The sequence below is a fragment of the Rhinolophus sinicus genome, chromosome 2 (assembly GCF_057876585.1).
Source record: "Rhinolophus sinicus isolate RSI-liver-muscle chromosome 2, RSI-T2T, whole genome shotgun sequence".
Lineage (NCBI taxonomy): Eukaryota > Metazoa > Chordata > Mammalia > Chiroptera > Rhinolophidae > Rhinolophus > Rhinolophus sinicus.
The window spans coordinates 103,611,430-103,638,355 of NC_142502.1; the positions used below are offsets into that span (position 1 = coordinate 103,611,430).

Genomic DNA, 26,926 nt, shown 5'->3' on the forward strand with positions numbered 1-26,926 from the left:
TCTATATCAGGCACTTTATTATCAGGGTTCAGTGCAGATAACAGACACCCCTGTATGTATTTTAAGCAGAAAGGGATGAAATCCAGATGACCGGGGACTCACAAAGTCATTAAAAGGTCCGGAGGGGTGGAAATCAGACTGAGTTTCCAGGAATGAAATCCAAAAACCACTGCAGAACTGAGTTGCCGAGGAACCTACTACCTCTGCCACCATCAGGAAGGTGGGAGTCAGGAGGCCATCACAGCAACTGTTGGCTCCAGGACCCACCTTAGCGGTGACCTCAAGATCACGAAGCTGCCAGCAAAAATTATTGCCTGTGTCTATTATATCTGCCCTCGCTATAAAAAGAAAAAAGAATGCCTCCCACACAAATGCCTCTGCCCCCCTTAACTCTATTCAGGTTAGGTCTTAGGCCGCACACATGACCACAAATACCTAAGCCACGTCTGGAACCCTTGGTGCTACAGTCTAGTGTTCAGCTTTCCCACCCTGATGTACAGGAAGGCACACCGGGAGGAGACGGAACAAAACTGAACAAGCCAGCTACAGTAGCCACTACGGGAACACAATGTCTGGCTGTGGCATGGATTACCGGGATGGAGGTTTCTACCTCCTGTCTGAAAACCTTTCAATTTTTACAGCTGCAGAACATTTTAAATGCCAACCTGTACTTCTTATTTCTATGCTTCTTTTTCATGTATATTTAACATGTTGGGTTTTTCCTATCACATTTCCAATGGTCAGGGTTTCCACCCCCGTGGGAATTTGATGGGGAAGGCCCATGCCCCCAGCCTTCCCCCTTACCGACTGCACTGGGGTTACATACCTGCCCTGGCCCACTCCCTGGAACACGAGCTGCCACTCACCTACTCCTTTGTCACTTTCTTCTAGCAACAACCAGGAGAGAATGCGCCCTCTGGCCCACGCCACTGTCAACTTTTGCTGAACGAATGCCCAGGGACCAGGAAGTGCTGATACAGAGCTCTGTCCTCTTTCAGTCACTGGCAACTTGAACTAGCTCATCCCCTTCTAGGCTTCCATGGTAATCATAGTCTCCCTCCTTAAAAATGGTTGCTTCACAGACAGATGATAAATGCCATTTATGGGAAGCAAGGCAAGAGATGGTCCTGGGAAGGACCCGCAGACAGATAAACTCACCTCCCCTTTCTGAGTCCTTTGACAGACCAAACTCGCTCCCTAGCCTGGTACCCCTCTCTGTGCTTACCTGCCAGCTCCTGTTTTAGAGGCTACAACAAGAGCATTCAACGCTCAATAAATATTTGCCCAATAAATCAATTACAAAACAAATGAGTCACTAATTTACCAAGACAGGGCTGTAGGATATACAAGTAGATTTGGCTGCAGTAAAAGAAACCACAGAACAAATGTTTTAATATAAGATAGTTTCTTTTTCAAATAGCATTCCATGCATACAGAGTCCAGGACTGATACGGCAGCTCCACGGCCTCGGCAGTCCAGGCTGCTTTAATTTTGTTGCTCTGGCATCTACAGGCGTTGTCTTCATTAGCATGGTCCAAGATTGTTTACCAACCCGTTCACATTTCAGGCAGTGGAATGGAGGATGAGGGAAGGAAGGGCCTGACTCCTCCCTTCAAGAACTCTTCTATTCCATCGGCCAGCCATAGTCACATGGCCATACCTAGCAGCTGCAAACGCTGGGAAATGTCGTGTCTATTCTAGGCAGTCATGTGTCCAGACAAAAATCAGGCATGGGCGGGTGGCCGGTTAGCTCACTTAGTTAGAGTGTGGTGCTGATAACACCAAGATTGCCGGTTCGATCCCCACATGGGCCACTGTGAGCTGTTTCCTCCTTAAAAAAAAAAAAAATCAGGCATGGGCAGTCTAGCAGTCTATGCCGTGTGTGTGTGTGTGTGTGTGTGTGTGTGTGTGTGTGTGTGTGTGTTGGGGTCCTGCTAGAAGTCTAGTGGTGCTTGGAGTCGCTTTCTCTCACCCATCTTCTTCAGGAAATCAGTTACAGGAATAATTGGCAGCCTGGATGACCAAATACCATCTACCAGCACCCCATCCCTACCATAATCCCATCGGAGTTTCCCTTTTGGTAAAGTTCAAGTGGTTTCCCATCCTCAAAAGCTTTTCCCTCTCTCTCCTCTCCTAAGTGAAGAATCACTTCTAATGCATAAAATGTGGTGGAGTGACAACGTATGATTTATGAAGTTTGGTCAGAAAAGCCATTGCAGCTTTTGCCCTGCTCTCCCTTGGATGATTCACTCTAGGGGAAGCCAGCTGCTAAGTCATGAGGACTCTCAAGCATCCCTGTGGAGATGCCCACCTGTAGAGAAAATGCCAGCAGCCATCACCAACTTGCCGGCCACGTAAGTGAGCCATCTTGGAAGTGGATCCTCCAGCCGCAGTCGGACCTTCAGATGACTGCAGCCCCGGCCAAAAGCTTGACGGCAGCCAGAGTTTGACTGAATCAGAACCACCCAGCCCAAAGAATCCTGAATTCTTATGAGAGATAACAAATGCTTCTTGATGTTTTAAATTGCTAAGAGGGAGGAAGCCGGAGGGACACTGCGAGAGGAAGAGGGTTTTGCTTCCTGGTTCTAGTGCACTTGATTGGCAGGCTCCGGCAGTGCAAACAGCTTCGCCGGTGCCCAGTTCCAGGAGTGGCCAGCAGCTCCCAGTGGCTAGCCGCTTCTGACACTGTCCCTGTTGGGCAGTTGTGTAAGCCAAGTGCCTCTACCTCCTGCAGCTTTTGCAGCTTCTCCAGCTCCCAGTACCTGCTGTACACGTGGCTTCTCCAGCATGAGATGCCAGCAGCACACACAGATATCTGAGCACCAGGCTCCTGCAGTCCCTGGAGGCCAGCAGCTCCCAGCGAGTGGCCACTGCCCCGAACCCTACACCCCGCTCAAGCAGTTTTGCTGTAGAGTGCCTTTGTTATGTGGCCTCACCACAAAGAGCTTTCCTTGGCATCCTAGAGGGCATACTTCCAGCAAGTTCCACTGGCATGACACCACAGTGACTTTTCTGTCCTCTTGTGAGCCACAGCCTGTGTTCTCCTCAACAAGATCCGGATTTCAGCCTTGTGGGGTGAGGTATCTAGGGGCTACTCCCATGTCTGCTATTCATGTATTCTTTAGAGTTCTCTTTACTCTTCCTCACCAATTCTTTGTTACTCCAATCCCGTTGTAAAATGTCCCTGTTCAAATTACAGTGTGGTTTCTCTCTCTTGATTAGACACTGATGGATATACTAAGTTTTGTCATAATCTCTTACGCAGCAACAAATAATCAATACACCCTTCCCCATCTCATTGCCCACTGCCAACTCTTCTTTTATTACCATCAGCCAATTGTTATCACATGCCTACCCAGAGCAGGCTCTTCCTTCAAGGCTTTTAAGCAGTTAGATATGACACACTGCAAGAAGAAGAGCAGAGTTTATAAGATCCAAGCTTTAATTTGCCAAATGCCAAAGGAGAGGTTCCAGTGAGGAGTGCCACAGGAAGCAGTAAAGGTTGGCACAGCGGAAGAAAGTTCTAGGCTGCAGATGACACTATAGAACACAGCCCACCCAGTACAAAGGAGAGAGAAGGGCATTGCAGGCAGGGAAAAGTTTGTACCAAAAGCTCAAGACTAGTGCATCCAGTTCGGCTAGAGATGAGATTTGACGTGGCAGGCTGGTGGCAGGCCAGATGGCCAGATTGGGAAAGGCCTTGAAGGCAGCTAATTCATTTGGTGTTATCATGAACGAAGGAGTCCAGTGACCATATCTTCCAGAACTAAACTCAACCTGCTTTTGCTGTGAGTATATTTATACTTGTCAGATCATGTGACTTAGCTTTGGGGCTGGGAAAAGGTTCACTATGACAGCGAGGAACCGCTGAATGTTTTCGAGGATGATACAATGTGGGGTCCTAAGATTATCCTGAAGTGTGTAGGGCTAGAGAAGATGGAGGCCAGAAGTAGGAAAGTGACCACCCAAAAGTCCTGATGTAGGGGATAGGGTGGCAGCAGTGGAAACTGGAGAACTGGGTTGATGAGATCTTCAGAATGTCTGGTTGGATGTAGTGGGGTGGAGAAGTTGAAGGTGTTGCCCAACTGGTGACATGGGAGCGGGTTGAGGGGTGGGCAGGGTGATGTTGGCTTTTGATAAGTTCCATTGGGGTGACTGCAGTGTATCCAAGTAGCAGGAAGGAGCAGCCTTCAGGTCTGAACTCGACAGAGAGATGAGGGCTGATGATGCAACTCTGATGTGATTCAGAGGTGACAAGTCAAATATTGGGAGATAGTGATGAGGATGGTCCCTTGGCAGGAACTGGCTGTCTCTGATCAGCCCATCCTCAGTAACCCTCCACCGAGCCCACCCACGAGACGAGATCCTGGGTGAGGGACAGATTTCCTCAAGTAGTTCAGTCCTAAGCTGGCCCCTAAAAGCCAGAAGCGTTGAGGTATTTCTCACCTGCCACACATTCTGGCTTAGAATCCAAGGTCCACTCTCATGGGCTCAGGCCAGGACTATAAAAGCAAAACGCCCAAGACTAGGAAGTTCTCATTCTATTTCTGTCCCAGACCAGTCATGTGACCTTGAGCAAGTCACTTTCCTTCTTTGGGTTTGTTTTCCCTTCAGCAAAATGCCAGGCTTGGCCTTGGACTAGATTCTGGTTTTCAAATCCTGCCTCTGAAGAACACCGGGGTTCCAAGGCTGGATCAACATGTTCTGCCTCCTAAACCAAGTAGTAACAGACTGTGAATAGCTCCAATTTTAGTTTTCTCCCATAATGTTTCCTTAAAACATCGGCAATCAGTACTCTTTGTTTGCAAGCAAAGGATCACAGACAGCACAATGAATGAAAAAGTGGGAAATGCAGTGAATGGGAAAAATCTGAGAATGGGTGACCATATTTGGATTGACGGTCTGCTTGTTTCTGGAGACTTCGTGGATGTGGTTTTGTATTACACAATCACTCTGGTTTCTATCCCACAAGTACTCTGGTTTCTAAAGCTAAGTTCCAGTGACATTTCAGGGTGCTTCATAGAGGGCCCTGGGACTCCCTAGTGCCTGTAACCCAAAGAGGCTGGAGAAACATCAGACTCAGTGATCTCCAAGGATCTTCTCAGTGCTAATCTTTCATTTTCACAATGATGATTTCCTAGCTCCTCAGAGTCAATCTTTGATGAATACCCTCTTCAGGCAGAACATGCTGCCTCAGATTCATTAATTCAAATAAGTCCCATAAAATCCTCCCAACAGCCTCATGAGGTAAGTATTGTTATTATATTCATTTTTATAGATGAGGGGACTGAGGCTCCAGTAGGGTAAAATGACTTGCCCAAGGTCACACAGCTAGTGACAGAGCTGGGATTTGAACCTGAGAATGTGATTCCAAAGCTCTCACTCTTCCCCAATATGCCTGCAGTTCTGTCATTAGTGCTGTCACCAAATATTTTCAGTTCTCCCTTAGACACATGGTAAGACTGATCTCCCCTACCCCCTGAGGCCAGTGAAATATGAGCAGAAATGGTGAGCATCATTTCTGGTGGAACTTTTAAGAGGTAAGATCACTGCCATGGTTCCTTTTCCTTCTCGAGGAATTGTAGAAACCCAATGAAGAGCCACCCTCAGCCTCTGGGTTCCTGAGAGAAGATGATGTGGAACGGACACCTGCCCTTTCACCACCATCCCCACCCGATGGGCATGCAGTGTGAATAAGAAAAAACCGTTATCATTTTTAAGCTGCGAAGGTTTGGAGGTTGTTTGTTCCTGTGGCTTCGCCTAGCCCCTCCTGACTAATCCAACGCTCTACTGGCCTCAGTTTCCAAACCTGCCCTCTCCCTGCAGCTCCCTGGAAGCACTGGCTCCACATTCCAATTTGAAAAGCAGCAAGAGAAGGGGACTAAACAGGGAAGTGGGGGTGTGTTTTGGGAGATGGGCCCCTGCTTTGCCATATCTAGGGCAGGCATTATGCTGAATGAAAGCTCTCTCCAGCCCTGGAAGGCCTTGGACAGACACTGGCCTTCTAGCTTCTCTCCCATACTCATTTATTGGCTCTCCTTAATTTTATTCCCCGTTATTAAAGTAGGAACGACTGGCGTGGCAGAGGGAGGGCCGCAGTCCCACGTCCTTGGGGCACTGCAGGCTGACTATGACCTTGCAGGCCTGGATCTGAACCTCCTCCTCAGGGTGGATGACCAGGGCCAGCAGCCGGTCTGCCAGGCGTGACTCATCCCCAAAGAGGGCTTCGTGCAGAGACTGCTCGTTGTAATGCCATTTCACGGCGCGGTAGTGCGGTGTATTCCGGCCCTCACTCAGCCGCTCGGCAAACACGAGTACCTCAAACAGCAGGCTCCCCGGTTGTGTGGCCTGGAACAGGTTCAGGAAGTTGGAGTGCACCTGTGATGGGATGGAGAGAGGACGGGAATGAAATCCAAGGCAAGTTCTAAAGTCCTTCCTCCATCTTTGTATTGCCTCAACTCCCCAGTATACCTAAGTTTCAGATTCAACTGTATAGGATTTTTTTTCAGTTTTCCTTTCATTATCACTCTCTAACATAATTACATTGTGGTCATAAAATGAGTGATATGGTAATAATACTGGTTCTGGCAAATACGTTATGACACACTTAAAGTTTTTTGGGTTTTTTCCTTTAAATTAAAGTTCATTGGGGCGATGATTGTTAGTAACGTTACATAGATTTCAGGTGTACAATTCTGTAATACATTATCCATATCTCACATTGTGTGTTCACCACCCAGAGTCAGTTCTCCTTCCATCACCATATATTTGATCCCCGTTACCCTCATCTCCCACCCCCCACCCCCCGCCCCCCTTACCCTTTGGTAACCACTAAACTATTGTCTGTGTCTATGAGTTTTTGTTTCTCATTTGTTTGTCTTGTTCTTTTGTTGTTTTTGGTTTATATACCACATATCAGTGAAATCATATGGTTCTCTGCTTTTTCTGTCTGACTTATTTCACTTAGCATTATAACCTCAAAAACCATCCATGTTGTCACAAATGGTCCTATTTCATCTTTTCTTACCGCTGAATAGTATTCCATTGTGTATATATACCACAACTTCTTTATCCAATCATCTATCGAAGGACATTTTGTTGTTTCCATGTCTTAGCCACCATAAATAAAACTGCAATGAACATTGGAGCACACTTGTCTTTATGGATAAATGTTTTCAGATTTTTGGGGTAGATACCCAGGAGAGGAATTGCTGGGTCATATGGTAATTCTATTAGTAATTTTTTGAGGAACCTCCACACTGCCTTCCATAACGGCTGCACCAGTCTGCATTCCCACCAACAGTGTATGAGGGTTCCTTTTTCTCTACAGCCTCTCCAACACTTGTTACTATTTGTCTTGTTGATGATAGCCATTCTGACTGGGGTGACACACTTAAAGTTTAATGTGTGGTTAATTTTTACAAATATTTTGTCTGCTTGAGAGGAATGTGTCTGGGTATGTCTAATGGCTCAAGCTTATTTGTTACTCACAGTACGTACATCCTTACTAGTTTTAGGTTGTTATCTATTAATTGCTGAAAAAGTAGTTAAACTCTTCCACTGTGGTGGTAGATGTGTCAATTTTTCTTTATAATTATTCAGGTGTGAGAAAGGAGGAAACTTTGCCATTTGTGACAGCATGGATGAACCTTGAGGACATTATACTAAGTGAGATAAGCCAGACAGAGAAAGACAAATACTACATGGTATCACTTTTGTTTTTAGGTGGAACCTAAAAAAAAAAAAGAGAGAGAAGAAACGTCAAACTCAGAAACAGAAAATTGGTTGCCAGGAGCTGGAGGAAGGGGCAAATAAAGAGAAGTTGGTAAAAGGGTACAAACTTTCAGCTGTAAGATGAATAAGGTCTGAGGCTCTACTATAAACATGGTGACTATTGTTGATAACACTGTATCATATAATTGAAAGTTGCTAAGTGATTAGAACTTAAATGTTCTCACTCCCCCTCGTACTCCTGTCCCCCAAAAAGATGTGAGATGATGGATATTTTAACTAACTCGATGGCAGGAGTATATCACAATGTATACATACATCAAATCTCCACAATGTACACTCTAAACATCTTACAATTTTCTGTCAATTACACTTCAATGAAACTGAAAACCAGAGAAAAAATTTTTTCCTTGTATCTGACCAGTTTTACCTTGTAATTCTTCCAATTTTGAGAGTATGTTATTAGGTTCATATAAGTTCAGAGCTGCTTTATCCTTACAAACCATTAATCATTATGTAGTGACTGTCTCTTCCTAATAATGGTTTCTGTTGTAAGTAATTTTTACCTAATATTAAAATACCTACATTAACTTTTTTTTGTCACCTGTGTTCCTGATTCTCAGAGTTTAGAAAACTCCTCAAAGGCGATTCCCCTCTCTCAACAAAATAGATTCTGATTCTACTGGGATAACAGGAGAGGGGATGGTTTTCAATGTATCTAGTGCAGAGGCAGAAAGAGGAATAAGACAGTCTTGTTAGGGCTAAGTCTGCCTGGAGAATCCATGATTCGTCCTTCCCCAATATCTGAGTTGGAACCCATCAGCCCCTCTTCAGTTCCTTTCTCACCTGGCAGTTGAGAATATCATAGAGAAGGTCATTCTTCTGCGCCAGGGAGCTCAGCAATCGAATGACTTGCACCTGAATAAAGGAAATAGTAAAGCATGAGAAGGCAGGTGAGTGTGAGCCTGAGCAGAGGAGACACAAATCTTTTCTCCTCCCTCTAGATGCTGATCCAGGGCTGTCAGGCAGACAGAGCGTGGGCCATGGTGTTGAGGCACCTGTGCCAGGATATAGTCTGACTGAAGAATCTCCATCAAGGCAGGCATCACCCGTCGCAGCTGTGGATGTGCAAAGTCAGGCAGTGGAAGGTTGTTGAGGAGTCGGAGGCTTGCAATGTGCAGCTCTGAGTCCCAGATGGTGGATATCAGTTCCAGCACCTTGATGGAGTGTTCCTGGCGAGGAGGGGAGAGAGACGGGTTTGCTTTTATGAAGATCTCAACACCGTCCCAGCCTCTGCTTTCACTCGTTGCTGCCCCCACCCACGATGCCTGCGCCAAACCCAATACACAATTCCCTCTAACTTAAACTCGCAACACTATTTGACCTAATTGACACTCCCACATCCTTGACATTTTTTCTTCGCTTGGCTTCTTTTTCACAGACTTCTTTTCTCGTTCTTCTGACCAACCTCCTCAAATTTGTCTCCACCTTGCACATCTTCCTAAACTCCAGAGTCATATATTCAGGTGCCAATTCCACTTCTTTTCCAGAATTGTTTAATAGACGCCTGAGAGTTAACACACTCCAGCTCCCAAACCTGCTCCTTCCACCACCTTTCCTGTGTCAGCTGTTGATTACATCTTCCTTCCAGTTACTCCAGCCAAAATTCTGCGGTCCTCCTTGACTGTGTTCTTTCTCTCACACCCCTTTTTCCGATCCTTCAGGAAATTCTATTGTCTCTACCTTCAAAACTATCAACAACGAAGCCACGTCTCACCGTCCCCCTTCTACTACCCTGTTCCAAGCCATTATCTCTCGTCTGATTTCTGCAATAGGCTCCTGTCTCCCTGCTCCCCCCACCACCACCACCCCCACGCCCAAGTCTATTTCAGAACAGCAGACATGTTGGAGATGCCATTCCTCTGCTCAAGAGTCCCTAGCTCACTGAGGGTAAAAGCTGAAGTCCTTACAGTGGCTTACGGGGTCCAGTATGATCTGCCCCTCCCCCCATTATTTCTTAGACCTCATCTCCTATTCTGCCCTTTGCTTGCATGGTTCCCATCGCAATGGCCGCTTAGCTATTCCTTGAATAGCTAAGGTAACACCCAGGTACACACCTATTTTAGGATATTTGCATAAGCTGTTCCCTCTACCTAGAATGCTCTCCCTCCAGACATGCATAGCTCACTCTTACCTCCTTCCAGAGGTAAGAGTGTCACCTCACTGAGGTCTTCCTTGACTACCTCCTTTGAAACTGCAACTCCACTCCCATCCTAGCCTTCCGTATCCCCCATCTTTATTTTATTTTCCTCTATAGCACTGTCACATGTAACACACTTTTTACTTTTCAACATTTCAGTTTCCAGTAATTACAAATTCACAGGAAGTTACAAAAATAGTACAGAACAGTCCTGCGTGCTTTTCACCCAGTTTCCCTCGATGGTTACATCATACATAACAATATTGAAACTAGGAAATTAGTATTAGTACAATGTGTGTGTGTGGGTCTAGGTCATTTTATCACATGTAGACTCATGTAACCACCCCTGCAATCAACAGATTATTCCATCAGAATTGTCCCATCACCACAAAGATCTTCCCTGGGAGACTGCCGATAGTCACACTTATCCCTCCCCACCAAAACCAACCCTAACCACTGGCAACCACTAATCTGCTTTTCATCTCTTACATATAATTTTATCATTTGGAGAATGTTATATAAATGGCATTACACTTTGTGACAGTCTGAGGTTTTGTTTTGTGTTCTCCCTCAGTATAATGCCCTTGAAATCCATCCAATGTGTTGTATGTATCAATAGTTCATTCCCTTTTATTACTGAGTAATGTTCAATGGTATGGATTGCCAGTTTGTATAACCATTTATCTTTCTTTTTGTTTTTTACTATCACAAATGAAGCTTCTATGAACAGCCATGTACAGGTTTTTGTGCAAATGAAGTTTTCATTTATCTAGGATAAATGCCTGGGATTGCAACTACTGGTTTGTATGGTAAACGTATAGTAAAAAAAAAAAGCAAAAAAAAAACCTGCCAAACTATTTTCCAGAGTGGCTGTGACACCATTTTATATTTCCATCAGCAATGTATGAGAGACCTAGTTTCTCTGCATCTTCAACAGCATTTAGTATAGTCACTGGTTTTGAATTTAGATAGGTGTATCTAATTTAGATATCTTAATTTGTTGTCTTAATTTTCATTACCCTAATGGCTACTGATGTTAAACATCTTTTCATGTGCTTATTTGCAATGCATATATCTTCTTGAGTGAAATATATCCATGTCTTTGCCCATTTTCTAATTGGATTAAGTTTTAATATTGAGCTTTGAAAGCTCTTTATATAATTTAGATATGAGGCGTCAGATATGTGGTTTGCAGATGTTTTCTCCCAGTCTACAGCTTGTCTTTTCTTCCTCTTAATGGGAGAAAATATTTCATAAAGCAAATGTTTTTAATTTTGATGAAGCCCAATCCGTCCATTTTTTCTTTCATAGATCATGCTTTTGGTGTTATTTCTACATACTCTTCATCAAGCCCTAGGTCCCAAAGATTTTCTCCTTTAAAACTGCAGCCATAAAGAAGAAAGAAATCTTACCATTTGCAAAAACATGGATGGAACTAGAGAACATTATGTTAAGTGAAATAAGTCAGAGAAAGACAAGTACTATATGATCTCACTTATATGTGGAATCTAAAGAAAAGAATAAATGAATGAACTAATCAGAAAAAAAACACAAAACACTGCAACACTACTTCCATACGAACCTTCCTCACCAAATTTGTATTTTTCTCCATAGCACTTGTCACATGAAACACACTACATAGTTTATTTGTGCATTGCCTGCCTTGCCCTGCTAGCACAGAAGTCCTGTTGGGACAGGGATCTTTCCTGCTCTGGTCACTGCTATATCTCCAGTGCCCAGCAGCGTGCTTTGGTGCCTAGTCAGTGCTCAGTATAGATTTGTTCAATGAATAAAGGGATCTTGCCTTCTGAGATGCAAGGTGCTTGGACCAAGAGGTATCATCAAAGACAGGTAATCTCACAAGCTATACCCCTGTGAGCCATGTAAGAGGGAGGGAAGAACCCTGGAGTGAGCGTCACAGCATTCCCATAGAACCCTGCTCCTCTCTGCCCCCACCCCTCACTGTCTGCTGAGACCTGAAGGACAGATAGGAGCTAGCATGTCTAGGATGGGGTTTCAGGCAGAGAGAACAGCAGATGTAAAGGCCAGGGAGTGGGAGAGCACGAAACACAGTGTAAATGGCTGGGGTTGGAGCAAGGAGGTGGAGCTGATACTGTACGTGACGCTAAGAGCCTTGAGGAAGACCAAGCAAAGGGCTGATGAGATCAGATCCCTGAGCAGAGGGTGGTCTAACTCAGGGAGTAAAGGCGAGCTCCATTTGGGATGTGCTGGGTTAGCAGGCTACCGTGTTTCCCCGAAAATAAGACCTAGCAGGACCATCAGCTCTCATGCGTCTTTTGGAGCAAAAATTAATGTAAGACCCGTTATTATATTATATTATATTATATTATATTATATTATATTATATTATATTATATTATACTGGGTTTTTTATTAAAATAAGACTGGGTCTTATATTAATTTTTGTTCCAAAAGACACATTAGAGCTAATAGTCCTGCTAGGTCTTATTTTTGGGGAAACAGCGTACTACGCTATCTAAATGGAGCTTCTGGACATGAGTCTGGAGGTCAGGGGAGCCCCCAGGCTGAGGACAGAGATGCAGGAGAGCACCTCTAGATGGAAACTGAGGCCAGGGAGTGGTTGCTTTCACCCAGAGAGCAGAATAGGACTCGAGTCCTCAGGATACAGACCCTGGGGGAAAGAATCAGTGGTGCCTGGGCCACCTGTGTGAGAATCTCCTGGGTCCCTTTGGGTGTGGGGCTCTAAATCTTTGTTTTCAACGAGCTCTCCAGGCAATTCTGATTTGCTTGAGAAGCACAGCTTTCAGGGATACTGAGAAGACCAAGGGATGAAGCAGAGGCAGCAAGAAAAGTGAAGACCGAGAGACTTATTGTTTTCCCCAAAAAAAGTTTGATGCAAAAAATTTAAAGTGTGCAAATACGAAGTGCTGGGGAAGAAATGACACCACAGGGACACTTGTACAGGCTGGTGGAGGCGTAAACTGATACAACCTTTCTTGGAAAGTTGGGCATACCCTTGCACCCATTCCAGCCATTCCACTGCTGCAAACATACCCTGGAGAATATCTCCCACTTCTGCGAGGGAGATGTGTACAAGAATGTCCACAGGAACAACGTACAAACAACTCCAATGCTCAGCCATGGGCAGGTACATGGATAAATAAAATGGCAGGGTACTCACAAAGGAGAATACCATAAGCAGTGGGAGAGAAGGAAACAAAGCTATCCACATCAGTAAGGATGAATCTTCCAATGTGGAGGGGGAAAGGCAAATCACAGAATACAAACTGCATACTTCCAGATACATGAAGCTTAAAAGCTTTCCAAATGTCAACGAAAACACATCCAGCCTGAGAGAAAGCTTGTAAGGGTTTACGTGAGCCAAACTGACGACAATCGCTGGGACGGATTGAGAAAATGCTCCTTATCTTCCGAGCTGAACAAGTTCAGACTCTCATTTATCCAGTCAAAGGTTTTGTTCAGACTCGCAGTAAGCAATTTCAATTGAAAAGCCGAAATGAAAACCAACCACCCATTTTTTTTTCTCCTGTCCCAGAGTTATCTTAACTCTTGTCCTTAACCTGGGTTATCTCAACCCTTAACCTTTTAATGCCATCTCGAGGATTTAAAAAAACAACAATAAAAAAAAAAAAAAAAAACAGCTAAAATAAAGGTCAGGGCCTTCTACCTTAAAACAGGGAGGTCCGGAATTCCAAGAAAAACTCACCCAAGTTCACCTGCTGCAAAGCGGGGAGCCGGTGGGGCACAAAGGGCCCCTGCTGGTACCTAGCACAGAATCGGGGTCCGCAGGGTGGTCCTGGGTGGGCTTCTTTGGAATCCTGCCCACTCTGCCAAATAATGTCGACGAAAAAACATTCAGCCTAAGAGGAAGCTTATAAGAGTTTATTTGAGCCAAACTGACGACAATTGCCAGGAAGCAAAATCTCAACGGATTGAGAAAATGCTCCAGAAAATGGCGGTTTTGCAACTGATTTTATACATTAGAGTCAAAGGAGGAAGGTTACATGAAATCCATGGGTGGTAGATTAAGGGGGTGGGAGAAAGCAAAGCAGGGAAATCTCTGACAAAAAGCAAAATGGAGAGACACACACTTCTTTTACATTGGTGGGTACAGGATAGTTAATAGCATTTTACTGCACAGAGAGATGGTATTTGGGCAACAAGATAACAATGAGGGATTTTTAGTTTCCTGCTCTAGTGTGGTGGGTTGTGCCCCATGGGGGGGTCTGGAAAGGGATTACTCTGACATTCCAAGGGTACATTATTTTAGATGCAAAAAGACAACAGACAGACTTACTTAAGGTGAAGATTGACCCTTGTCAAGGGAGCTACAGGCCAAGGATGTGACTTCCCACCATGGCCCACCTTAGTTGGAATTTTTATGTTCACACCATCCTATGTGGTTATTTTCAGTCTCCTGAGCTTGTCAGGTTTAACATGTGGCCCCTTTTCCATCCACACAAACTACATTTTACCTATTCATTTATTGTCTGCCATGCCCTGCTGCAATATAAGATAATGCATGCACACATGGTAAAACTGATAAGACAGGGCAGATTGTAATGGTGGCACTATATCTTCTACTTTGAGATTTGGACTTCTGGTATAATTCGATTTAACAAGTGTAATTTAGCTTGGGATTTTTTGAAAGCTCTTTTCTTTCTGACAAAACTCAATGGCTCTGTGTACTGTACATTTACTATGCATACCAGTTTCAATGTTTCTATTTACTTCAGCAGGTGACTTGGGTGAGGTTTTTATACCTGTATGGGATCCACTCCTGGCTCCAACTTAAATCTACATAACATATGCAAAGGTTGCAATAACCAGTTTAACCACATCTTCACCCACCCCAACAGATAAAGCCGAACATAATAGAAGATTCTATTGCAGGCCAAAGCAGTTTACATCCTGGTTAGAAAATGAAAAACTTCAGAGGAAACAAAGACTCAGGGCAGTAGTTTCCAGCAGACTCTGCCTGGCTTACCCTCCTCTTGCTTTCATAAATCTTCCCTCTGTATTTCTACCTGCCTGGTGAATGCTTTCACAACCCTCCAGCCACAACAAAAACTACAAAGAAAATCAAGGAATTGATGAACAAAATTCAGGGACGTGATTGCCTCTGGTGGCGGAAGAGGCATCAAACCTACTGGTCCTGTTTTGTCTCTGAGCCCAGATTCTGGTTATGTGTGTTTTGTTTTATTGTTATTCTTTGTACTATACACATAAAAAATGTAAGTTTTAAATATTTTACTTATTTTTTTTAATTTATTTTTTAAATTTATTGGGGTGGCAATTGTTAGTAAGATTACATAGATTTCAGGTGTACAATTCTGTATTACATCATTTATAAATCCCATTGTGTGTTCACCACCCAGAGTCAGTTCTCCTTCCATCACTGTCGTGCGGGACGGCCTGCGGGGTCTCTGGTCCCGCTCCCCATACAAGAACGCAGGATATGGTGAGGCCAAAAAGGAACACCCACGCAGCCATAGATGGGGGAGTCATACCACTATATTCTCTCTGGCGGCACTATACTCTCAATGGAGGCTGGATCCACACTGTCCGCAAACCGCCATCCACACTTGCCAGCCCAGCCGCCATCTTCTTGCTAGCCCCCATTCTTCTCTCTCTTCTCTCTCTCTCTTGCTGGCGTAGCCATAACAGTTATATTAGTGGCCAATGGCTCACTGGTTACAGCTGACGGCCAACTAGCCACAGCTGATGGCCATGCAATCACAGTTGGCCATTTACTACCTGAGCCAGCACCTGTCTATGTGAGGCCGAGAGCCTGGAAACTACTCTCTGGGGCTCCGCCCCCACAATCACCATATATTTGATCCCCTTTACCCTCGTCTCCCATCCCCCACCCATATTTTACTTATTTTTGATTTGGGAGATAGACTGTTTCTAGAGAGAAGTTTGGAGGTCAAGGAAGAGACTTTTTTTTTTTTGTTTTTTTTTTGAGTTTTGCTTTTTAAGATGGGAAGGATTAGAGCATGCTGAATATGAATGGGAAAGAGCAGGAAAGGCCACATCAGAGAGGCTAACCAGGAGAGAGTCCCTCAAGGAATGGGATAGGACCCCAGACAGAGACTAACAAATATTGACCACAGACAAGAAGAAAGCTTTTTTCATGTGAGGATGGAAAAGGGGCCACAGGTTAAACCTGACAAGGTCAGGAGACTGAAAATAACCATATAAGATGGAATGAACATAAAAAATTCAGGGGTGGCTGGATGGCTCAGTTGATTAGATTGCGAGCTCTTAACAACAGAGTTGCTGGTTCGATTCCCACATGGGCCAGTGAGCTGCACCCTCCACAACTAGATTGAAGACAACAACCTGCTGCTGAGCTACCAGTGGGGCGGCCGGATGGATGGCTCAGTTGGTTAGAGCATGAGCTCTCAACAACAAGTTTGCCGGTTCAATACCCGGGATGGTGGGCTGTGCCCCCTGCAACTAAGATTGAAAATGGCAACTGGACTTGGAGCTGAGCTGTGCCCTCCACAACTAGATTGAAGGACAACGACTTGACTTGGAGCTGATGGGCCCTGGCAAACACACAGCTTCCCAATACTCCCTAATAAAAAAATTTTTTTAAAAAGTGTACAAAACATTTTTTAAAACAATCATAACTAAGGTGGGCCATTGCGGGAAGTCACATCTTTAGCCTGAAGCTTCCCTTATAAAGTCAATCTTCACCTTAAGTGAGCCTGTCTATTGTCTTTTTGCATCTAAGATGACATTCTTGGAATGTCAATAATCCCTTCCCCACCCCCACCACCACTACCAGAGCAGGAAACTACAAAACCTTCATTATTATTCTTGTCCCATGATTAACATCTCTGTGTGAACCATTAACTATTCTGTACCCACCTATGTAAAAGAAGTACCTGTCTCTCCAATTTACTTGTATCCAATTCCAGAGATTTCCCCACTTTGCTTTCTCCCACCCTCTTTATTTACCACCAATGGATTTCACATAACCCTACTCCTTTGATTCTATGTATAAAATAAGCTGCAAACCGCCATTTCATGGAGCATTTTCTCAATCCATTGAGATTTTGCTTCCTGGCAATTGTCGTCAGTTTGGCTCAAATAAACTCTCATAAGCTTTCTCTTAGGCTGGATGTTTTTTATCAACACATGGTATCAGCAGGAAAGCAGGAAAAGGATGGATATGGAAACAGGTAAGGCTGATGGCAGGAAACTGGGGGAACTGACATTTGGTGGATTATATTTTCTCTATATGGTGGCAGTGAAGTCACCAGCCTCTGACCCGCACAGCACGGGTGGTATGATAATGTAACTGGTCTTTGTCCCTGGTTCCAGGCACAGATCTCCTAAAATCCTTGCAATTTCCTGACTGGAGGGTCTTTTGTTATTCATAATGAGCCCCTTTCTATCATCCCTGGGTTTATGCTGATGAGGTGACTCTTGGCTTACTCCTAGATAGCTTCTGGATGGGGGCTGGTGACCAGAAAGACCAAGCCATGATTAGACAGCTGAGATTTTTAGCCCCATCCCTGACCTCTGGGGAGAAAAGAGGGGCTAGAGATTCACCAATGGCCAATTAATCAATCACGCCCACATAATGAAACCTCCATAAATACCCTCAAATGACAATTCAGAGAACTTCCAAGTTGATGACTACGTCCAGGTACTAGGAGGGTGGCATGCCAAGAGAAGGCATGGAAGCTCTGCCACCCCTTTCCTCATACTCTGCCATTCCTATGTGTCTCTTCCATTTGGCTGCTCCTCAGTTTTATCTTTTACAATAAACCAGTAAACAAACATAAGTAAAGCATTTTCCTGAGTTGTGAGTGTGGATGAAAAAGAGGCCACACACTAAACCTGACAAACTCAGAGGACGCCTGCATTGTAGTCCCTACAAACTCAGAGACCGAAATGCACCACACAGGACAGTCCAAACATAAAAATTCCTAACTAAACGCGGTCGTGGCCGGTAGTCACATCCTTGGCCGGTAGCTTCCTTGACAAAGGTCAATCTTTACCTCAAGTGAGCCTGTCGATTGTCTTTTTGCATCTAAGATAACATACCCTTGGAATGTCAGAGTAATCCCTTTTTCCAGACCTCTCAGGGCACAACCCGCCACACCAGAGCCAGAAGCTACAGAATCCCTCGTTGTTGTCCCGATTACGACCTGTGTGCTGTAAAATGCTATTAACTATCCTGTACCCACCAATGTAAAAGAAGTATCTGTCTCTCCAATTTATTTTTTATCCAGTCCCAGAGATTTCCCCGCTTTGCTTTCTCCAACCTCCCTAATCTACCCGCAATGGATTTCAAGTAACCTTCCTCCTTTGATTCTAACGTATAAAATCAGTTGCAAAACCGCCATTTTCTGGAGCATTTTCTCAATCCATGGAGATTTTTCTTTCCAGCAATTGTTATCAGTTTGGCTCAAATAAACTCTTAATAAGCTTTCTCTTAGGCTGGATGTTTTTTCGTCGACATGAGCCATTCTAGTGAATTATCAAACCTGAAAAGGGGGTCGTGGGAACCTCCAAATTTATAGCGCAGTCAGTCAGAAGTACTAAGACTTGTAACTAGCTTTTGAAATTGGTGGGGAAGGTGGAGGGCAGTTTTGTGGGACTGAGCCCTTAACCTATGGAGTCTGTGCTAACTCCAGGTAGTGTGTCAGAATTGAATTGAATTTCAAGACACCCAGTTAGTGTCAATGAGTTAGCTGGAGTCAGAAAGAACCTCAGGGGGCTGTTTGGGGTTCAGAGATATTCCCAGTGCCCTAGTTCAGCGTCACCCTGAGATCAAAGGCTTTTAATGAACTTGCTGGGAATCCGACCACCATTTTCCCACTGATTTCCAAGGAAAAATATTGTTTCTGGGTTACAAACTCAGCACCAAACCAACTTCTGGAACGTGACCATTTATCCTATGCCTGTTAAAGAACCCAGGGACTATGGCCATCCTGTGTGCTCTAGCCCACCACTTGCCCCTGGGCTCACCTGGATTTGGAGCCTGAATTTTCTGATGCCAGAGAAAGCTTTAAGTGTGTTCAGAGCTTGAATTTTGACACTGTTCTCCTTGTCATCCAGCATGGAAGCCACCAACACAATGTCATCGGCAGTACAAGCAGAGGCCTAGAGTGTGCCAAGAGAGACAGAAGAGGCAGGAGAAGCAGGAGTCCTGGGTCCACTGCGCCCCGTCTACCCCCCAGCTTCACCCCCATCACCACGACCCCTCAGCACAACCCCTCCCTCCCTCCATCAGCCAGAGAGACAGGCCCCAGGACAGTCTGGCCAGTCAAGGGGCCAAGGATCCCCTGTAGCCTCCAGGGCCGGCCTCCTGCTTCCCTGCCCTCACCTCGGCCTCCAGCAAATACACGCAGCGAGTGATGCTGTGCAGGATCATGCTCCTGGCGTACTCATCCTGTTTGCTCTCCAAAGAGTTGAGAAGCCTCCGTAGCTCACCTGAGTCCCGCCCGTGCCGCTCTCGCTCGATGGCCAGGCCTAGACAACCACCCGAGCCCAGGTCAGGCTGTGGGCTCAGAAGTGATGAAAGAATGGGGTTGGGAAGTTGGGGAGAGGGACCTGGGGACAAAACTGCCTCGTCTTTTCTGAAGCTTTCTTGCTATACACACAACCACCGTGTACAGTAGAACAGGGTGTGTACTGCACAAGGGCACCATATCAAGGTGGTGACTACATGGACTCCTTGCAAGGAGGAGTAGAGTGTAGAGGCCCCCAGAAGCCTCCTCACTGCCATGGGACCACCAGTCACCACTCATAACCTCCAGGAAGGAAATGTTTGCCTGGTGAGGACTATTTTAGGTTCCAAGGCTACCCTGGTGGATCTGCGGATAGATCCTTTAGAACAAGGTCCCTGCCCTTCCCTGGGGTGTGACCCAGAACTACTGGTCTCCCCATTATTCATATCAGAAACATCAGAGTTTGTAATGTTTACTGTAACTATTTCCTGGCATTTGTACAAAGTTGTCATACGAACTAGTAGAGGCTCTGGGTATGCAGGTGCCCCAATGTCCCCTTAGGGAGAATTGCTGATGCCAAATTTCCATGCAGCAGCATCCTGGAAGCTAGAGCGAATGCAGAATTCAAAGACCTGCCACATGAGTCCTGAGGATTCCCCCTTGAGTGCCATCCACTACCCAGGGACCCTGAGCTAGCATCTCTAGAGTAAGTTTGAGGAAGATGCAGCCGAGAACTAGGAAGGAAAGAGGAATTTGGAGGAGTCACCAATGGGCCCTCCCAAACGGGAGGCCTCGGGAGCAGGTACCTCCTAGGGCAGAGCTCTCTCCCCTGGGCCCTGACACTCACGAGCAATGCAGATGGGCGAGGTAGTGCTGAGCGGCGGTTGGCATTTTATGCCTGCCCTGATGGCCTTGTAGAGCAGGTAGATGGCCCCAGCACCCGTGGCCAGGCCCACCACACTTTTGCGGATGTCCAATGGCCCCAGGCGTTGGGGGACAGACTTGCCCATGTCTTCAGTGCCACCTTGCGCCCAGGTGGGAGCTAGTCCTAAGGCACCTGGCAAGGGCCTTCCAGAACCAGAACTCTGGCAGGGCCAAGAACCCAGGGTATCAGAATTGGAACCTGGGCAACAAAGGAAACTGGGCACCCAGGGGTGCTTCGAAGGAGAGAAAGTTTAGCTTGGAGGCTGTAGGAACTAAATCTCAGGACTCTGGAAATAAAAAGCCTGGGGCAGAAAGGTCCTTCATGTCGCCTTTTCTTTAGGGGAGCTAGGTTAGTGGGGCCCCAGCAGGCGGTTCCAGGGGCTGCCTTTACTCCATTAGAGGGCAGCAGAGACCCAATTTCTGGCCTTTGGAAGTTTCTGGGAGGGGTGTTTGGGGTGTGCCCACAAGCAGCCCTGTTCCCCCCTCACTTCCCTGGCCTCCCCATTTTTTATCTCGTCACCATACATCTAGTTCTGGGCCTCAGGCAAGGCCTCCCTCAAGGGAGGGGAGCACCTTATAAAGTTTTGCAGAGTTTTGAGGCAAATCCATCATCTTCCAGCATTTACACGTTCTCCTGTCACATATTTACCTGTGTGACCCAAAGCTCTTGAGAGCAGTTGTCTGCATCTCCAACATTCAGCAGTCCTACATTTCATAGGTGCTCAAGTCATGACTTCTGACATTCTTCGAGGACTTGAGGGCAGAACAGTGACAGGGAATCTGTTTACAGGGGTTCCAGGCCCATTTAACCAGTGTGACCCTAGAGGAGGGACTGCCCTGGCCTGGGCCTGTTTCTGCATTTGTAACCTGAGGAGATCCAGATTTACCATTCTAAAACTCCAAGATTAAAATTTGGGCAGGTCTGTGCCTTTAAATAATGGGGTCCTAAATCTATGAGAACCATGCCCCAGTCCTCCCCCACCCCCACCCCCACCACAACACACACAGGGCAGCATGGGGCTTGAGGCCTCCTCTGGTGTCAAAGGATGCCACAACCCTGGAGGATGAGAGCCCAAGTTTGGAGGCCTTAGTCTTCACCACTGCTAGGATGGAGCAGGTGAGACCAGACCCCTTCCCTTCTTCTTCCCCTCCTCCCCCACCCCCAGTGGCCCCAAGGACGCTGCAACCAGCCAGGCCTGTCCATCCAGAACCTTCACCCATCACACCCGGGCTGCAGACAACGCTGCTTCGTGGCCATTCTCTTCCTTTCCTTCAGCCCTCCTCAAGGGTCATTCCTAGCACTCTAGGAGCCCCAAGGTGGGTGACCATATGGACTCCATGGAAGGAGAGAGTAGAGGCCTCCTCACTGCCATGGGACCACCAGTCTCCACCCATGACCTCCAAGAAGGAAATGGTTGCCTTATGAGGACTATTTTAGGTTCCAAGGCTACCCTAGTGGATCTGAGGATAGATTCTTCAGAACAAGGTCCCTGCCCTTCTCTGGGGTGTGACCCAGAGCTACTGGTCTCCCCGGTCCATGGAGTTGATTCTGCAACCCTCCTATCTTAAGCAAACACAGTGCTCACATGTTCTTTAAAAGACCTCCAAAAGAGAACTCTTTCTTGACTCTAACCTCCTTCCTGCTGTACCTAAAGCCCATTTCTTTTGGTTCTGCCTTCAAGTGATTCAAAGGGATTAGAGGCAGAGCCATCCCCAGTAGGGCATTTTAACTAGTCCACAGCAAAACTGAAAAAGACAGGGGCGGCCGGATGGCTCAGTTGGTTAGAGCGTGAGCTCTCAACAAGGTTGCTGGTTCAATTCCCACATGGGATGGTGAGCTGTGCCCCCTGCAACTAAAGATTAAATATTGAAAACGGTGGGCCAGCCTGGTGGCTCAGGTGGTTGGAGTGCTGGGGCTCCCAACGCCAAGGTCGCAGGTTCGACTCCTACATGGGTCAGTGAGCTGTATCCTCTAAGCTAAGATTGTGAACAACTGCTCTCCCTGGGGCTGGGCTGCCGTGAGCAGCTGGAGGTTGGTGTGAGCCTGTGGCCAGCGTGAGTGGCCGGCAGCCATCATGAGTGGCTGGCAGCAGGCAAGAGCTGCTGTAACTGCTGTGAACAGACCCACGACCTGCAACCAACTACCTGGGGAGGGGGTGGAGCGCAGGCTCATAACACCAGCATGGACCAGGGAGCTGTGTCCTACACAAATAGCCTGAGAAACAGCGGCTTGAACCGGAGTGGGGAGGGGGGCGTGGAAGAAGGGGGAGGGGGGCGTGGAAGAAGGGGGGGGGGGGAAGATTGAAAACCGGTAACCGGATTTGGAGCTGAGTTGCGCCCTCCACAACTAGATTGAAGGACGATGACTTGGAGCTGATGGGCCCTGGAAAAACACACTGTTCCCCAATATTCTCCCAATTAAATAAGTAAATAAATAAATAAAAACTGAAAAAGACAGAGGAATGTATATTTGTTGATATAAAGTCAATGACTGTTCTTTCTTGGGAATGACAGCTTTTGATTCGGATGTCTTTCTTAGAGAATTAAAATATACTTGCTCTTATGGAATGATGGTGACAATGGATGGTAGTTATGTTTTGAATGTTCTTAAAGAAGCATAAATTAAAGCTGCAACTCTTTGAGGGAACTTGGCTTTTGTTTGTTTTCTTGTTTTGGTTTTCCTGTCAAATCCAGAAATCTGGAACCACTGGCTAAAGTCTGAGACTCCATATATTCACTGCCAGCCCAGAGTTTCTTACTCATCCTCACCAAGGCAAAAGGACATGGGGTGTCCTATCACACCCCTCTCTGCCATCTACTCCCGCTTTCTATCTTCAAGGCTGATGTTCCCATCCTGTTAGGTGCAGTTTAGTTTGGTGAGAGTGTGGGCTCTAGCCAGATTGCCAGGTTCAAAACCAGTTCAGTCACTGACTCAGCTTTGTGATTTCTTTGTGCCTCATCTTCCCCACCTGTAAAATGGGAATAAAATGGGAAACAACCCTCGTGGGGTTATTTGTGGGGATTAAGAACTTGGAACAGGGCCCAGCACACAGAGCTCACCAAACGTTGACTGTACTAATAACTATTATAAGAGGTTTCACCTGGGAAAAAAACGTTGAATGTGGTAAGGCAATGAGCACAGACGGTGGGCTTCAGTGAGACGTGTAGGGTACATCATTCAGCCCCTTCCACTCCCTGGTCGTCAGGCTAATCATTCTCAATTCCTGTAACCCGTTTAACTGCCTTGAATAATTTCGGGTTAGAGAAATTAGAGAAACTGATTATACTGCGGGATGCCTACTGTGCGGACAGAGTGGTAGGCCATTAAGGAGGGTGACTCTGGCGGGGCCCAGTGCTTGTTGTATGCACAGGAGAAGCTAAGAGAAAATTAGCATACTTCATAACGAAAAGCTCCTTGGAGTCCGACCAGCTTGGGTTTGGGCAAATTCCATAATCTGAGTCTCAATTTCCTCCTCCGGAACACGGGTCTATTAATATCTACCTACTACCGGGAAATGCTGTTGTCAGGAATGAGAGAATGTGTGTTATGACTCTCGGTGCACAGAAGACGTTCAACACGTGCGAGTTTCCCTCGCGTAAAGCCAGAAGCTGAGAGCTGAAAGGCTTGGGGGGGCGCCAGTGCCCTGCCGCGGATCCCACACTCGCCGAGACCGTCTCCTCCCCAGCCAGCGCTTACCCGGGCCCAGGAACCAGATTCGCGGGCCTCTCGCTGGCTCGTTACTCAGACGAAGGCGTGGGGACCCGAAGAAACGCGGCGAAGGCCCTGGGATCGGAGGGGGCGGAGCCCCCAGAGGAGGAGGAGTGGGTGGGGGTGGGGGCCGCGCCTTTCCCCGCCCCCGGCCTCCCCCATCTTGCCCTCCCTCCCCGGTCTACCTCCCCCCGCGCGCATCCGGCGGCGGGCACAGGATGTTCTTTCGCTCCCGTTCCCCAACCCCCCCGCGCCCCCGCTCTCACTTTCCCTTCGCTCCCCTCCCCCAGCCCCGTCGCGCCCGGCGCCGGCACCTTGTTTAACTCCTTGTCTCCCGCGCTCCGCGGCGCCCGGCCGCCCTCTGAGCTCCTACCCTTCCCGCCCACCCCCCAGGAGCCCGAGAGTTGCCCGGGTAGGGGCGGGCCAGGGCTGAGCGCTGGGCCCGGGTTCGTGGGACCCACTGGCTCGTTGGGGGTGAAGGGGTGAAGAGGGTTTCCCCGGCCTGAAGCCGGCATCCTCCCAGCCCCTGTCAAGTCCGGGCTTCGGAGGAGGTTAGTGGTGGGCACCCGCACGCGCCCGAGTGGGGCGGTCAGGTGGGCGCTGTTTGCTCCAGGCCCCGCGATGGGGCGGGAAGGTAGAGGACACTAACGTCATCCTCTCCCTGCTTGGGATAAGAAGGGGCCCCCTGCTCAGGCTGAGGATGGAGAGAGTTGACGCCCCTCACTGCACGTCACTGTTGCCAAGCCAACCGGGGGCGGCGGAAGCGGGCTGGGGACTGCGAGACCTTAGAGAAAGAAGGCTGCCCGAGGCTTTGGGACCCGGGTGGGGGTGGGGAGCTGGCAGGGAGAGGAGGGGGCGGGGAGTTGGGGGGAGCGGGCTTTTCAATCTCCTTCACTCGCTGGTGCCGCAAGAAACTGAGGGAAGAATAGGTTCTGTTCGCTGTTTCATTCAACAAATATCCATTGAGCTTGAATTATTAGGCATGGGGTGACCCTGACGACGCTCTACCCGAACCCTGCCCTCACCGGTTATCGTTAAGGTAGGGTGGCCATACGTCCAGGAGTTACTGCTGTAGAACCGGTGTAATTATTAGTAATGTTCCTTTTCACACTTAAGTGTCTCAGTATGGGTGGGTAGTTAGGGAACCCTGTCCCTCAATTCAGGGAAGGCTTCAACTGTGCACCAAAGGAAGACAAGCTGTTGTCTACTCACTATGCAACAGGCACTTTCTTGACACTATTCTCTGTCATTTTTGCCCCTCATTCTACAAGGTAAGTATCACAGATGATGGAACTGGCTCAGAGAGGGTAAGAGACTTGCCCAGGGCCAAACAGGTAAGTGTTGGAACCAGGATCCAGACCCAGGTCTACGAGGCCTTCAAAGTCAGAGCACCCTATCTCTGCTTCCTTCTCAAAATAAATATATTAAATAAGTAAACAAACAAATAAAAGACACTGTCTCTGAAGGAGCTTACAATCTATGGGGTTGAAAATACTACAGGTAATAACTAATAATTGTGAAAAGATTGAAGGCAGCACACAAGACTCAGAGGGAAGGTGATGACAAAATGACCAAAGGTGGGTGGAGATTATCTGAACCTTCCTGCAGAAGGTAGATTTTGAGCTGGGTCATGAAGTGGTGATGGGGGTGTGTGTGCCTGTGTGTATGTGATGCGGTGCCAAGAAAGAGAACAACCTAAGGGCATCAGACCAGGGACCCAGAGCTAGGCAGGCTGGGATCTCCAATGGAGAGATCTCTCTGAACACCCCAAAGCCATTGGTTGCATGCAGTGTCCTTTCTGCCTTCTACCCTCCTCACTGGTTTTATTTCTCACTGGAGCAGGGGCTCCCAGCAGGCAGCTGTACTAATTCCACTCTGCACTCAAGGTCTATGCAGTTGGTATTTGGCTCACACTGATGTTAACTCGGATGTCAGCTTCTCCCTTCCCCACCCCTCTCTGAAGATTTTGGGAAATGAAACATAGTGGCTCCTCAAAACAAAAGGACCTGCGTGAGTATCAGGAAGCCAACAGGCTTGATGGAAATGGGGAGACCAAGTCAGGAGGGAGAACTGAAAGAATGACACAGGAGCAACCAAATGTATCAGTGATTTTGCTGCCCTCCTGCTCTGTACAGTGCTGGATGCACTCTGTGGTCTGGGCACACCATGAATGAATCCGGGTCCCTTCATATGAAACGCAGGTTAGCAGCTGGTGTGTACCCGATGTGCTTGGTTGAGGACTCTGAAGTTGATCACATACACAATAAACAGTATTTGAGAAAGGTTATTACAGCAGGGTGTGTAGGAGGAAGGAAAAACCTGGGTTAGGAAGGACAGTGTGGCAGCTGCTGTAGGAATTCAGGCCAGAGGTAGAATCTATGGAGTTGGAGAGGAAGAGGTGAATGAGAAAAATAACAAACAAAGCATTTTGTAATAAAAGCAACCAACAGGAAGAATTGGGTGATAGGTCAGATATAGGATGGTGAAGGAGAGAAAATAGTTAAAAATTAACCCACATCATGGTGAGTTTGGGGGATGGGAGGGTGATGCTGGGCATTGGGGAGGAGCTGGTGTGAGGAACATGAGGGTAAGTTCAGTCTCTTCTAGGCCATGTGAGAGCAGGTATCCTGGGCTTGGAGATAGGGGAGTACAGTGGGCTGCATTGGGAGTGTCCCTGTCACTAGACATGTGCAAACAGCTTCAGAACAATCACTTACCTGGGATATCACAGACAGATTTCATACATCAGTAGAAGTTTGGAGTCGATGATAGTGAAGGTTACTCCTGACTGGGAGATTCTGTGTGTTGGCTGGGTAAGGACATGTGTAGGAAGTATGCCTGAATTTGTGGGAAAGTGGTCCATGGCCCAGACCTGTGTTGGCATCC

General features: G+C 47.0%; 1 protein-coding gene across 3 annotated transcripts; it reads right to left on the reverse strand.

The window, feature by feature from the left end:
- On the reverse strand, window positions 1-26,248 carry ARMC12 (armadillo repeat containing 12). Of its 3 annotated transcripts, XM_074332849.2 has the most exons (7): window positions 20,981-21,281; window positions 19,284-19,429; window positions 18,926-19,060; window positions 8,790-8,963; window positions 8,578-8,649; window positions 6,319-6,378; window positions 1-1,831 (listed from the first exon to the last, which is right to left on the reverse strand). In XM_074332849.2, the coding sequence occupies exons 1-7, from the start codon at window positions 21,045-21,047 to the stop codon at window positions 1,760-1,762; spliced, it is 726 nt and encodes a 241-aa protein (XP_074188950.1). In that variant the 5' UTR covers window positions 21,048-21,281; the 3' UTR covers window positions 1-1,759. The 3 variants fall into 3 exon arrangements, with proteins under 3 accessions (XP_074188950.1, XP_074188949.1, XP_074188948.1); XM_074332848.2 differs by lacking the exons at window positions 1-1,831; window positions 20,981-21,281 and adding an exon at window positions 24,029-26,248 and having other exon boundaries at window positions 1,841-6,378; XM_074332847.2 differs by lacking the exon at window positions 1-1,831 and having other exon boundaries at window positions 1,841-6,378.
- Between the last annotated feature and the right edge of the window lie 678 nt (window positions 26,249-26,926).